Source organism: Lagopus muta, chromosome 20 (assembly GCF_023343835.1).
Source record: "Lagopus muta isolate bLagMut1 chromosome 20, bLagMut1 primary, whole genome shotgun sequence".
Lineage (NCBI taxonomy): Eukaryota > Metazoa > Chordata > Aves > Galliformes > Phasianidae > Lagopus > Lagopus muta.
In genome coordinates, this window is record NC_064452.1 from 6,902,769 (window position 1) to 6,915,895 (window position 13,127).

Sequence of the window (13,127 nt, forward strand, 5' to 3'; positions counted from 1 at the left end):
CGAGTATGATCTCCTTTAGAGAATACCTGTACTTAACAGAACCTCCCTCCTGGGATGGCATTCATTACGTGTCTATTTATTCATCCATTGCTCACACGATAATTTGCTTCTGCAGAAATGTATCTGGGCTGCACCCAGCGCTGGGACTGAGCCACGTTCGCTGGCACAGCTGGACATCATTTACCGAGAGAAATTAGCAGTACGGCACACATAATGGTGACTGATGTAGCTCTGTCTGCCCATGGCTGCTCTAAATGCAATCCCTTCTTCCTCAGGAGCTCATCCCAAATCCCAGTGGATTTTTAATTGCCCTGGCTTGCTCTATATGTCTCTTCAAGAGTTGGTAATATTCTAAGAGGGCTTTAAGTGTAAGTGGAAGAGGAGCTGTTGATTAGGAAGAGGCAAATGAAATGCCAGCTCCTGTCATAGCTCACTACTTACGTAAAGGATTTGTGGCAGTGGGTTGATCTGGAGCAGCAGCTGTGGTAGTGTCACTTGGGTACTAATTGGGAGTCCGTGAGTACAAAGAGCACAAAATGCTGATGAGGAGGGCATAGGAGCTAGCTAGGAAGAAGTTGGCACACGTGCCAGGCTGCTTTACTGGAACACATCCCTCTGCGTTATGCTGCGGCCTCCTTTCTCTGCAAATTAATCTAGTTTCTGCTGCCCCTCTTCCCAGCTGAACGCACAGGCAATTTTCTGTCTTCCAGATAAGATCTCTGCTTCATAGTGTTTGGTTCTCATAGAACCTCAGAGTTCTGGCCTAGAGTTACTCAGCTTTCCATCCCACCTGGTAACATGCCCTGATCCACTCACCTCAGCTCAGCCATCCCGGGCTGTAGGAGTACAGACTGACTTCTTGTTTGTTGTAGAGCCTGTGTCTGGCCATCAGGAATCTCATCTGTCATCTGCAGGAGTAATTGCAAAAATTGATTCACGGGAAATGCCTATAACAGGCAAATCCTTTTGACAGATCGCACAGCCATCATTTTCTGCATTTATTTGAATCAATCAATGTTTTGATGCATATTTGGGTCATAAATACTGTGATCTCAATTGCATTTATTATTATGACAGCTGTGTTCTACTATCTGTTATTTATTAGGTTCTGTTGTCCCTTCGTTTTACACCTTGTGGAGCTGTCAAGTTGGCTGTTCACTGGTGACAAAGCTCCCGGCTCTCCGGAACAGAACCTTCCAAAAATAAATTCTCCAAAGAGAGCTGAGTAAAAGCAGGATGTAATTTGTTGGAGAGGCCCTGGATGAACTTTTCTCAGTTTATTGGAAAGAGGACATTCGTGTTTTTTTCCTACTTTTGTCCAAATCCAGAATTAGACTTTGCATTTATCATCCAGAGGTCACCGAAGCTCACAGTCCCACTGATCGATGTGAATTTTGAATCATCCCCACTATGTCTCAAATCTGAATTAATCGGGTTATTCGGTATTTGAAATGTTCGGATGCTGACTTGAATGTTTCTAATTTTCCCTTGGAAGCTCTTTTAGCTTTATGTCTTTTTACATCATACAAATGGCACGATATCTGATTGTGAGAGGAATGAATTCCAGCATCCCTCCAAGGTCAAAGTCAAACTGCGATGGGCACACAGTCATTTTCTGCCCTTCATCCCCAGCAAGCAGTCACACTGTGCCAGTTGCTGCACCAGCTCTGCAAGGTGTCGAGCACATTGGTGTTCACTCAGGAAAGCATTTAATCACAGTGTACGACTCTAAAGTGCTTAATATAAGCATGTGCTGAAGTGCCTGACTGGACTGGGGCCAGTGCAATTAGAGCCTCGCAGGGCTGAGGTTTGTGAGCCAGAGTTTGTGCCAGCTAAACAGCGAGATTGTCTGCAGCAATACAGCTGAAATGGGTGTGACAGAGTGCTGCACATACTTCTTTCTGGTATCTTCATTTCTCTGTTTATTTATTTAACTGTAAATGTAAAAAAAACAAAACAAAACAAAAAAAACCCTGTAATTCCCACTATAAACATCACAGTGCAAAGCTGATGTGCAACAATTGTGTGCCTCACAAAATATATGCAAATGGATGGATATAATTTGTAAAGCAGCTTTGACTTCTTCATATATTAAAAAAGAAGAGATGTAGATCATATCATAGTTTAGCATTCTGCATGTTCTTGGGCTTTCATGCATTGCTATCTATGAAAAATTCATTACTTGTGACTACTTTGATTTTATACATACGTTCCAGTTGAGGGAGTGTGCATCCTCCTCTTGTCCTTTCTTTTCTTATTTCCTCCCACCCTTTAACAGCTAATGAATTAGATGACTGAGGTTGGGCAGTGGCAGAAGTGGAACAGCCCAACATGAGCCCAAACTCTCTGACCAAAGGAGGGTCTCCAGGTATCCATGTCCCACCCACTTGGGTTCACCAAACCCAGAAAGCTAAAATTTATCCTGGAGTAACCGAATAGCAGGAAAAGCAGCGTAGTTGCATTCATCCAAATCTCTAACGTGGGCAGACATGAAATCAGCTTAAGATCTGACAATTCATGCAAAGTTTCCAATTAACTGTAGGTGTGTTGTGAGTGCCTTGTTTCGGGTGTTTCTGTGGTGTCACTAAACAGGTGGTTTGGTGTTGGCTGGAGGAGTGAACAAGAAGTCAAGGAGATTTTACAGAGGATATTCTACCAGGAGGCTCTTTCCTGCATGCCAGAAGGTCCTCAGTTAATGCTTTGTGGTTTTGAGGGGAGGCGTGGGGGAAAGGGAAACTTTCCCTTTCAGCTGGACATCCCTGGCCTGTTTGTGAGCTATTTCTGTCAGTGAAATAGTTACTAAGCGGTGGGTTTAAGTACAAGTTCAGTGCTGGTGAATAAGGAGACTGGAGTTTTCTGTCTGACTGCAGGGCTGGTGCCTCAGTAATATTAACAGTTGCCATAAAATGATAGAACAGATTAAAGATCTTCAGTTTTTGTGGACTGTTTCTCTCTTTCTGCTGCAGGAGCCAACAAGGAGCCTTTGGCTTGCTTTCTGTTTGAAATTCCTTCCAGCCTTCGCTTCACCTTCTCAGTGATGTTTGAGCAGAAGCTCTTCCTTTATTCTGCCCTGGTTTTGTTCATGCTTTCAGATGTAGCACAAGTTCACTGCTCTGAAGTTTCTCTGGGAATGAAAATAACTGTTTGATTAAGGAAACACCAACTGCTGCGGTCCTGTCAGACTGCGTAACTTTGTAAGCCAGGGCTGCAGCACATCCAATTAAATGGAACTGCTCTCTGGAGGATTTGGTTTGCAGAGAATTAGTTTTCGTGTTCTTGGCCTTGTGTTTATTAAATGGTTCTTTCCTTTTTCTTTCCTTTGCAGTTTTCATCTGTAGCTTCATGGTGGCAGCGCCTATCTTTGGTTACCTTGGTGACCGTTTCAACAGAAAGATCATTCTCAGCTGTGGGATCTTCTTTTGGTCAGCTGTCACTTTTTCAAGCTCCTTCATCACTGAGCAGGTAAGATCTTTACAAAGACACTTAGCAGAGTGCTCTGAATGCTGGCCAACGTGCTCCTAGAAACACGCCGTGTGTTATCTGACTTCCTGGGGGTCAAGTCGATCTGTGTGACTGAACTGTGAAATCTTTGGTCTTAAAAATATCCATAAAAATAACAGGTGAAGCGTGGTGAAGCAACACTTTCCGCTGACGTAAGGGCTTTGCTTTCAGGGAGATCCTAAAGAAGCTTTAAAAGGCTATTAAAACTGAGTTGAAAAAAATGCCTTCTGGTATCACAACAGAAGTCACTGGAGTTAGTTGGGAACTCTGCTTATGGTATGTGGCATGACAAAATGCATCCAATTTGATTCCTTTCCATCAGAGACAGTAGGGGTGGATGACAGCATGGAGATTAACCAGAATTTTAGCTCCTTTTATGCTAACTGATGGATATGTCTGGGGAGCTGATGGTGGGACTGACAGGCTGTGCACAGCATCCCTCACCTGTTTTCAGGACAGCCGCAGTACTCCATTCTGAAGACTCCTCATTGTGTTCATTTCCTTGCCTATAAGAGGCTCTTGAAAGAAACAGTTATCTGGCATTTTCTGAGGAAGAACATCCCCTTTTAAATCAAATTATAGAGATGGTTGAGTTGTGGTGGATGGCAACATTCCTGGAGAGACAAATCAGCTCCTGGTGTCACCAGAGCGATTTCCCCAAGGGAGGCAGGGACCTTCCTCTCTCCTTCTGCCCAGCTGCGTTCCACAGATTGTAGCATTTGGGTCACGCCTCAAGAAAGACATCCTAAGCCTCTCCTCCCTGCTCTCTCCTGCCCACACACATGCTCTGTAGTTTCTAAAAACAGAAAATTTCTACCTAAAACAGGCAGTGGCACTCAAGTGTTTGTCTGGCTTTCATGTCAGATAGTTGCTAAATTTCTAAATAAAGTATGTCCATGGCCAAATGTAGAAGCCTTTAACTCCAATAGATGGTTCTGGTTTATAATTATCCAAGAAGAACCCTTTCTAGAGAAAGACCATCTCCTAGCAAAAACGAAGCACATTTTTACATTCTGGGTTTTTTTTTAAACTTTCTTTTCATAACGTTCTGCAAATTTAGCTGTGATTGTAGCCCAAAGGAGAGGCAAGAGCTTTTTGAAAAAATCAGCTGCACTTCTCAGGTTACAGACGTGCATTCGTGCTCAGGTTCTCAGCAGTCTCTCCGTAATGGATCCAGTTCTGCAGTTACAGATGGGAGAGGAGTAGACACGAGGTACTGGAAGTGGACCAATGTCATCTGTATTTTCAGAGACTTTTAGTTTAAGGATTTGGGGCTTTCTAGCTAAAGCAGTTCAAAGACTGATGCATGAGCTCGTTAGTAATCAGGAGATCAGCATGAAAATGTCATATTTGTAGCCTACGAAAGTAATGCATGTAAAACTGGACTGTGTTTGAAATCCAGATTCCAGTTTTTTGAAGGTCAAAAAATACAAGGTCAGAATGGCCCAGCCTGTTAATTTCTCCTGTATTTACATGAGCACTAACTCTGGATCCAAACTACAACCTTGGAAACAAACTGCCAATATCTAGAAAAGTCCCCCACAATCCTCAGCTCTTCCAGAGTCATTTTGCATTAAACCAGAGATCCCAATCCCAGCTCCTTGCTATCGAGTCCAGGATATCATGATATATTTTGCAGCTGCTGTGTGATGTTCTCCACCCAGTGGCTGCAGCAGATGAACGAGGTGATAAGCACAATCCCAGCCTCACACAGCATCCCTCCCACCTCAGTATCTTTATTGGAGGTCTGGTCACTAACTGGGAAGGCGTGCCACACTGAAGAAGGTGAATTCCTGAAACATTTGTGAGGAGTCAAAGAAAAGCTGATGCAATCTTCTTCTTTGTGCAGTGGCTAACTAGGCACTTTTCCTGATCTTTGCCTTCTAAGAAATCATTTAAGGAGTGAAACAATAGCTTTTCTCTCAACATTTTTTTAAGATAGTATGTGTGTTTGGCATGCTGAAATATGTGCTGAAATATGAAAAAAAAAACCTGTTGATGCAAATAAAAGTAGTAGTGAGGCTACTGTCAGCAGATGTGTGCTCAATCCAAGTCAGCATGGAAAGCCTGGCTAGAAAGAGCAAGTTGGAGCAGGCTGAGCCCACAGAACACTGTACAGAAAACTCCTTTATGCAGTGACAACAGAAATACAGAAAGAGGCAAGAAACGACAGTCATTCAATAGAAACAGCAAACTGTATCTTCAGGGATTGCCTTTCTTCGAGTTTTGAGAATGTGTAGTGCCCTGTGAATGCTGTCTCTGTGTAATTAATAGAGCGCACATCCACAGAGTGCAGATTTGGAGGGTAGATGGAAGGAGACAGCTTAACAGAGGCAGAAAGCAGCTACAGTTCTGGCGGACACTGAAAGCCCACAGACTGTAAGAGCTTCTGACAGTGTGTTGATTAGTTCCTGGATGTCATTTGCACATGTAAAGGAAAGCGATCAAAATGCCTCAGTGTGAGGGAAGATTTAGATTATTTCTCATTTGTTGTGGAAACAAGCACACAGAAAAGGATATTTTCATTCATATCTGTCCTGTTGTCAAATTGTGCAATAAAGAAATGCCCACATGACAAGAAAAGAACATGGGAAGAGAAACTACCTCAGAGGTATCTTTTGATCTGAAGGAAAGAATGGAACTCAATGAAATACTTTATCTGGGCTTCTATTGAAATGCTATTTCATATTGTTTGGATTAAGAAGATAGTGACTGAATGCTGTCAGATAAAACATCAGATTGGCTCTGAATGTTACGTAGATGTGCATTTGCTGGGGAGCACTGCTTTAAGCTTTGTAACCACTTATTAAATATCCTTCATTATTTGTTACCGAGGATCTTGGCACTTTAACAGGACTAATGAACGTCAAATGATTGAAGAATGAATCTCAGCCTCCACCAGATAACAGGCCTTCATAGAAGGAAAAAAATCAGTCTAAAATGTAGAGATAGTTCCAGAGTATATAGGAGATGGTGGTTATTGAAAACAACAGTGCACTGATTCCTTGTGTACCAAAAGAAAAATCATCAGAAGTAACATGGCTGGGGTGATATGGGGAAATTCATATTTGTTCTGTTACATTCTGTGATTTGACAGTTTGCATTGGTGTCCCACCTCACTGCAGAACAACAAGAAGAATCTTCCTGCACTCTGACACTTGTGCTCCTCCATAACACTATTTAGCACTTCCTAAATGAAAGGTTGTATAAAAAGTCATTAGCAAGTTTGTTCATGAATTCAAAATTATTTTCAATTAGTGCACATTTAGACAGATCTCTAGATTAACTCAATTTATAAACATTTCCATAAAATATCCATTTATCTTAATTTGTAGTTTGTAAGTACTAACACCTGCTTAGAACTTACTTAATGCATTTCTATTAATTAGTTCTCCGCCTGCATGTATACAAATGTTGGTACTTTCACCTGCAAAACCATTTTTGTTGTAGTTTGTGGCTCCTGGCACGCGTCTGGTTTTTGGCAAGCACTTTGGGATTTGTGGTTTGTGCTCTATAATAAATCAGGAAAAGAGCCACAGCACAAAGAAATACACTGAGCGTACAACAACAGCCTTCATGGAGTTGCTTCACTGAGATGCATTTCCATCCGCACAGAAAGCTGAATATTGGTCTGTCTCCTGCATCAATATGAACTCTGCTTTTAGTGAGCGATCGGCTTTTTCTCCAGATAGCATTTGGATGAGTATAATGTCCAATTGCCTGTGTTATGGCTGATTATCTTGAGCTGCTTTATAGCCCAGGATGTCGCTGGGAAAAATACACAGACCCAGTTGCATGATTTCTCTTGTTCTGAGCAGCTTCACACGAGGCCATTTGGCTATCTGGAGTATGAGGCTGTGTGGATATCCACATCTATTAGTCACAGTGCTACTGTTCTGACTGTTGAACTCTTTCGCCAGAAATCTGCCTTGGATTAAACCTTGTTTTTGGTGCTAACCTTTCTGCCCCTCAAAGCACAGAGTTCTGAGAGATCAGCAGCCTTCTCCCTTGCAGGCAGACAGCAGCTTCTTAAAGCAAGAAAGAGCTCAAAGGCGGAAAGCTGCGGACTGTTCTCCCAGCCTTGGGAAGTACTGCTATTTCCCACGTGAATGTCTTGAGTAAAGATACTTCAGCATAAAGCAGTACTATTTAACGGGTGAGCAAAGTGCTCTGCTAAGTAGTTTGGCTCCACTAGGTTGGGAGAACAAGCATACCTAATAATCAACAAGACCAGGCTGTGGTAATGTGGGTTTACTAGGAGACAGCAGAACTGCAGATGGGAACAAGCTTGGAAATGAAAAAGCAGAGAATGACAAGGTAAATGTGCTGTTGAATCCTTCAGTTCCTTGGTAAATATTTCTGTTTGGATGTTGAGATAGCTGACAAGACACAGCCTTCCTATTGTACCCCCTGCAAATTACCCAGGATAGGTATGTCTACTGCTGGTTTCCTCTTTTCCTCTTCTTTTGATTTATCTCTAAAAGAGGAAGCAAATAGCCCAGTATGGAATTCCAGTTAGCCAGCAGTGCTTCTGAAGCCTTGTGTTTCAGACTTTCCAGATCTATATTTATTGCCAGAGCTTGTCTTTCAAGGAGTGCAGGAAGAGAAGCAGCAAATTATGTGCACTATGGATCAAATGGTTTGCTGAGCTAATTTTAAAAAATGTAAACATAAACCAACCCCCCACCCCTACTGCCCAGCATTCACTCCAAGCAAAAATGTGCTCTGGAAGAAATTAATTTATGAAACACACAGCTTCTGTTCCCTTACTTCTACTGCATAAGCTTGAAAAACAGAAGCAAACAAAACTAAAAGCCTTTAGCTATCTTTTTTGTATGTAAGGAAGGTACTGAGTGTTATCTTGTAGTCACCATGAATTGCTGGAATGCTTATAACTTGTTGTTTCATCCCACTGTGTTAGAGGGAAATCTCTTCTACAAAGAAAGCCAAATAGATTCTCCAAGCACCATTGTGAAGTCTGCTGCATATCCACTCAGTCCTATCCCTCACTTGCAATTCTTAACCATTCATGTGGCTATTAGAGAAATCTGTGCTGAAGCTGATACAGGATGCTAATGGACAAAGGCTGTTAGTTGCCTCTGGTGTATTTTGCCACACCTTAATGTGGCACTGGAGCCCTACAGATGAGCATAAACTATTGACATTTGGGTTTCTGCATGCCTGCCCTTTTACCAGAGTGCTCAGGAAAAATATAGTCCTCTGTGTAATTTCTAATCACAGAGGAAGAGATTAGGATGGGTAATATGCTACAGGAGCATTGCTGTTCTAACTGTCAGTGTGTCAGTGCTCAAATTAGAAGAGCTGCTGTTACAGCCGTGTGCACAGTGCTGCAACTCTGCCTTGCTTTGCCTCTGCTCTGTTAAGATGAGATGCAGCAATCTCTACAGCCCTTCCTTTTGCAGAACCACTTTGCTGTGGACCAGGGTCAGTGGGTCCCAGCAGAGGAGGGGTGCAGTGCTGAGGTGAGGTGGGTCCAAGGTCTCCAAAGCGGGGAAAGGGCTCTCTTCACTGATCTGCACGAAGGCTTCACTGCAGAAAGAAGGTTTGAAGGAACTGAGTCTGCATCACTTTCTAACTCCTTTCTACCTAACAGCACTCTTTTATTCCCTTGCATTTTCTCATATGGATTCAGTGTGATTGATTAGAGGAAAAGAATACTTTATTTCTTATGCCTTTGAGAGTGAATTGTTGGCTGTATTTTATTCAGGTGTTCTGGATATCTGTTAAGTCTGTTAGCATCTTCAACACAGCTGAATCAAATACTGCTTAGGAAACTGTTTTCATGTAAGAAGAAATATTTTGCCCAAATAAGTGGATAATAAGTGCAATGATTTGAGCTCTTGAATCATGGGCCCCTCTGATTTGGCTGACCTGGGACAGAAGAGGTGAGATAAGATTTATATGGATGCAGTAGGTGCAGCTTGCTCAGATAAGGTGTGTGTAGGATTATTGTCATGTTTTTGTCCCTAGTCTCTTTCTTTCTTGTCCTGTTTATGTTGTTCAGCATTGTAACTCACCTGAACTGATGCATCCTGCTGCACAGGCTTCTGTTCATTAAAGTGAAGGCAGTGAAATGTCAGAATTGCTCCTTGGAGCTCAGACGTTTTCTGGAGCAGGTGGACAGAGGTTTGTGCTGGGAGAGAATCAAGAAATGGGCTCGAGGCAAAACTAATTTGCAGTGGGTCTCTGTGAGGGCTCCTGATAATTGCTCGTGCCTTTTTCAGAGAATTTTTTTGTTATCTAGGTTATCAGAAAATATTGAAATCATTATCACAGGACCTGTGATTGTTGCTCCGATTCAGCTCTTCCTTTGGAAATCTGTGGGAGCCTTTTCTGTGTCCTTGTGGGAATTGAGTCAGACCCTACATCTTTTTGAATCAATATGCTTCCATCTGATGCTGATTGATTGGATCAGAAAGATGCTTAGAGACACCAGCTGGAGACTGTGGTACAGGCATGAAAGTTCTTTACAGGCTAAAGACCTTTACAGCTTTGTCTCATTTTCATGAAGCAAGCTGAATTTACTTCAGGTTGGACAGTAGGAGGGTTCAGCTGCTCTGCCCATTAATAGATTTGGAGCAATGATGGAAGCTTGCAACTTTTATCCTGCCTGCTTTTATTGTAGATATCTCACCTTGATCAGTTATTTGCAGTGGAGGCAGAGGGAATAAATGAAATTTATTTCATTGCCAGGCTGTGTGTATCTTGGAAACATTCCTTCTTGTGTTGGCAGTTAATGTGTACAGCCTACAGCAGAGGCCTGACCCCAGAGCATGCTGGTGAAACACAAAAAGGATGTCTTGCTGCTTTAACTCTGTCTTATGGAAAGTCTCCATAATGCTTCTGTATTATGCTTTTATGCTTTGTAAATAATTATTACAGCAGCTCAAGATCAGCCTTATTCAAAATCCCAGTAAAAATGTTCCTTAAGTAGACTGAACACAAAATAATGCTGGATGAAAACTTCCAAGCAGGTCTTGAAATCGAGAGGAAGGAATTATAAAATCCCAGTTTAGCAGAATCCTTGTAGCAGCAGTTGTGACCTGAGCAACACAACCATTCCTGATGCAGTGCAGCACATTGCATGCTGTACTTCAGCACTGGGGCAGTCTGACTGGGTCAGACACCGTCAGAAGGCAGAGTGGTCTGCATGGCACCGTGTGATCCTGCTTATTTGGAAACAGGCTTCCCAGAAAATGGAGTATTGAGAGTATGGAGATGATGCCACATTGGTAGGGTGGAATACATCCTCTCTTTCTTCACTGGAGTGTTCAAATATGAGTCTGGGGAAATGTTACTGTTTGGTTAAGGATGTAAGCTGACATGCACTTAGTGTGGTTGTAAATGAGGCAGTTTATGGCTAGTGTTCTTTAAGCTTTTGACTTGGAGAGAAGCATGATGCTGCAGGAGAGTTTGATTAATGATGTCTCACAGACAAAGAAAACAATTAATTCAATCCAGTTTTAGCTCATTAGGGAACCTGGAAACAAAACCAGTGTTTCTATTACCAGGACCTTGGTGAGTCTTGAAACTTGTGCATATTGTCCTCAAAAACAGGATGCAGAAGAGAGAGAAAGTGTTGTTCAGCCTTTTTAGCTTGTATTCCAATGCAAATGAATGGGTTTGGGCCTTTATTTTGGTTGAGCTCTTCATTGCCTATGGAGCTGTAGGAAACATAAGTGATTCTTCAGTGGTCCACAAGACCTGTGGCTCCTGGATCATGTATCAAGGTGAAAAGAGGACATTATATTACTTATATTAATCTCTCTATACTGAGTCTGTTCTGCTTGTGACAGTAAGTAATGAGCGATCCCTCTGTCCTTATCTCAACACTTGAACCCTTTCCATCCTATTTTCTTCCCTTCTTTCTTTGAGGAGGGGCAGTGGAGAGCAGCATGGTGGAGGGGAGCTGCCCAACAGGGTGAGACAACCACCAGGTGCTCAGTCAGTCTTTTGAAGTGTTGGCGTATCTTTTGAGATGCGTGACTTTTGAATGCCACACAAAACACTGGATTTGCAATTCAGATGGCAATGAATTAGACTACTAATCTCAGAGCCATGTAATTGGTTTTGAGTGGGAAATCCCCAGGAATGGTGCTGATCATCGTGTCTGAGTGCCACTGATGCAGTCTCATGAGAAGGCAGTGACATAACATACAGATGCATTTAATATAGTTCAATGGGATTGTCATTTTGTCAAATAGGCTTGCTTTAGGGAATGAAATGAAGCTACGATATGACAAAACCTTGCCAACTGATAATGCTTCAAGAAGCAATGCAACAACCTTTCAAAGATAGTGAATAAGAAGAAAAGGAATAGAAGAAATTCTTCTCTCTGGAAATCTGATGCTAAAAATGAGATCTCAGATGTAGTCCAAACTATTGAAAGGTCAGCCCTTCTCACAGTGCTTTGTGCTTCCGGATCTCGATTGAGTCAGCAAGCCAGGGAGGAGTGTGAAAAAAGAAAGCAAGAACTAAAATTCTCTACAGAGTTTGGAATGATTCCAGTGGTTTTTCAGCAAAGTTGCCTACGAGGTTTGCCTTGCTGAGTATTAAACTTTCATCGTGTGCAAAGTAAAATGTGCTATGAGTCAGTGCCACAAACAGTACAGGTAAAAGTGCTGGGGCTGCAACTTCGTTTGAGCTAATTTGATTTAAGCCTCGAGTTATTGCATCGCAATATATCCTTTATTGACTTATCAAAAATCATTCTACTCTTGAAAATACACGAGTTAAACACAACACCCATGTGTGGTGGCTCAGTCGGTTGACTGATGCTTATTTCAAAGAGTGCTGAAAAATTGGAGTTTTTGCAGTTGTCTCAGGGACAGGAACGTGGTGGTCTGCTCCCCAAGAATCAGACCTCTGTTGAATTTGACTAAATTTCTACTTAAAAACTGATCCAAACCAAAGGCAAAGTATCTTTGAGCCCAAACAGCCCAGCAGGCTAATGTGGTTAGAGCTCTAAAGTTTGTGGAGGTGTCACTGAGGGCAAAGATGTTGTTAATTATGTTCCAATGCCCGTAACTTACTGTTCTGAAAATCCGGGTGTTTGTTTAGAGCTGGGTTGCCTGGATTCAGTCTTTGCTTGTGAGTCATCCTGTGGCAGCTCCTGCTGCTTGTGAATATCTTTAGTTTTGTGTATTCCAGATGATATTCCAGCTGCTGATACGGGAAAATTTGTGTCTCGAAAGCCTTGCATCTTTTCCACTGTTGCGAACCCAAGGTGCAGCACGGTGATCATGGCTAATGCCAGAGATATTTGCTGCAAGTGCCTCTTTAGTGTGTCTCACCCCACAGTTCTGGGACAAAAAGTAGCAGTTTGCTTCTGACCCAGGACTGCTGAAGCTTCCTGGGGGAAGAGTATTAGAAGATGTATTCTGGCCAGTCTGCGTGCAGTGGTTTTGTAAGATGGATAAATGGCCACTGTTCAGCCATCTGAAATGTTACAGGCTCCTCTTTTTATGTCTGACAGCAGACCCACAAGGATGAAAAGAAGTGCTCTAAGTCAGTGTTCAAGCTAGCACTGACAGCACGGGGCTCTTTATGATGCCTGTGATTTCTTTGAAAACATCAACCCTTTTCTTTGGTGTCTGCTTTATAGG

The 13,127-nt window shown here is 42.4% G+C and overlaps 1 protein-coding gene across 3 annotated transcripts in view; it reads left to right on the top strand.

Annotated features, from left to right (window-relative positions):
- LOC125703064 (sphingosine-1-phosphate transporter SPNS2-like) overlaps positions 1-13,127 on the top strand; it is a 122,700-nt gene that overhangs the window by 51,408 nt on the left and 58,165 nt on the right. For all 3 annotated transcript variants that reach the window (XR_007380758.1, XR_007380757.1, XM_048967048.1), the window contains exon 3: positions 3,326-3,462. Coding sequence is in view for 1 of the 3 variants with exons in the window: in XM_048967048.1 (XP_048823005.1) it covers positions 3,326-3,462 (137 nt within the window). In the remaining 2 variants the exon portion in view is untranslated. The remainder of the gene's footprint in view (positions 1-3,325; positions 3,463-13,127) is intronic.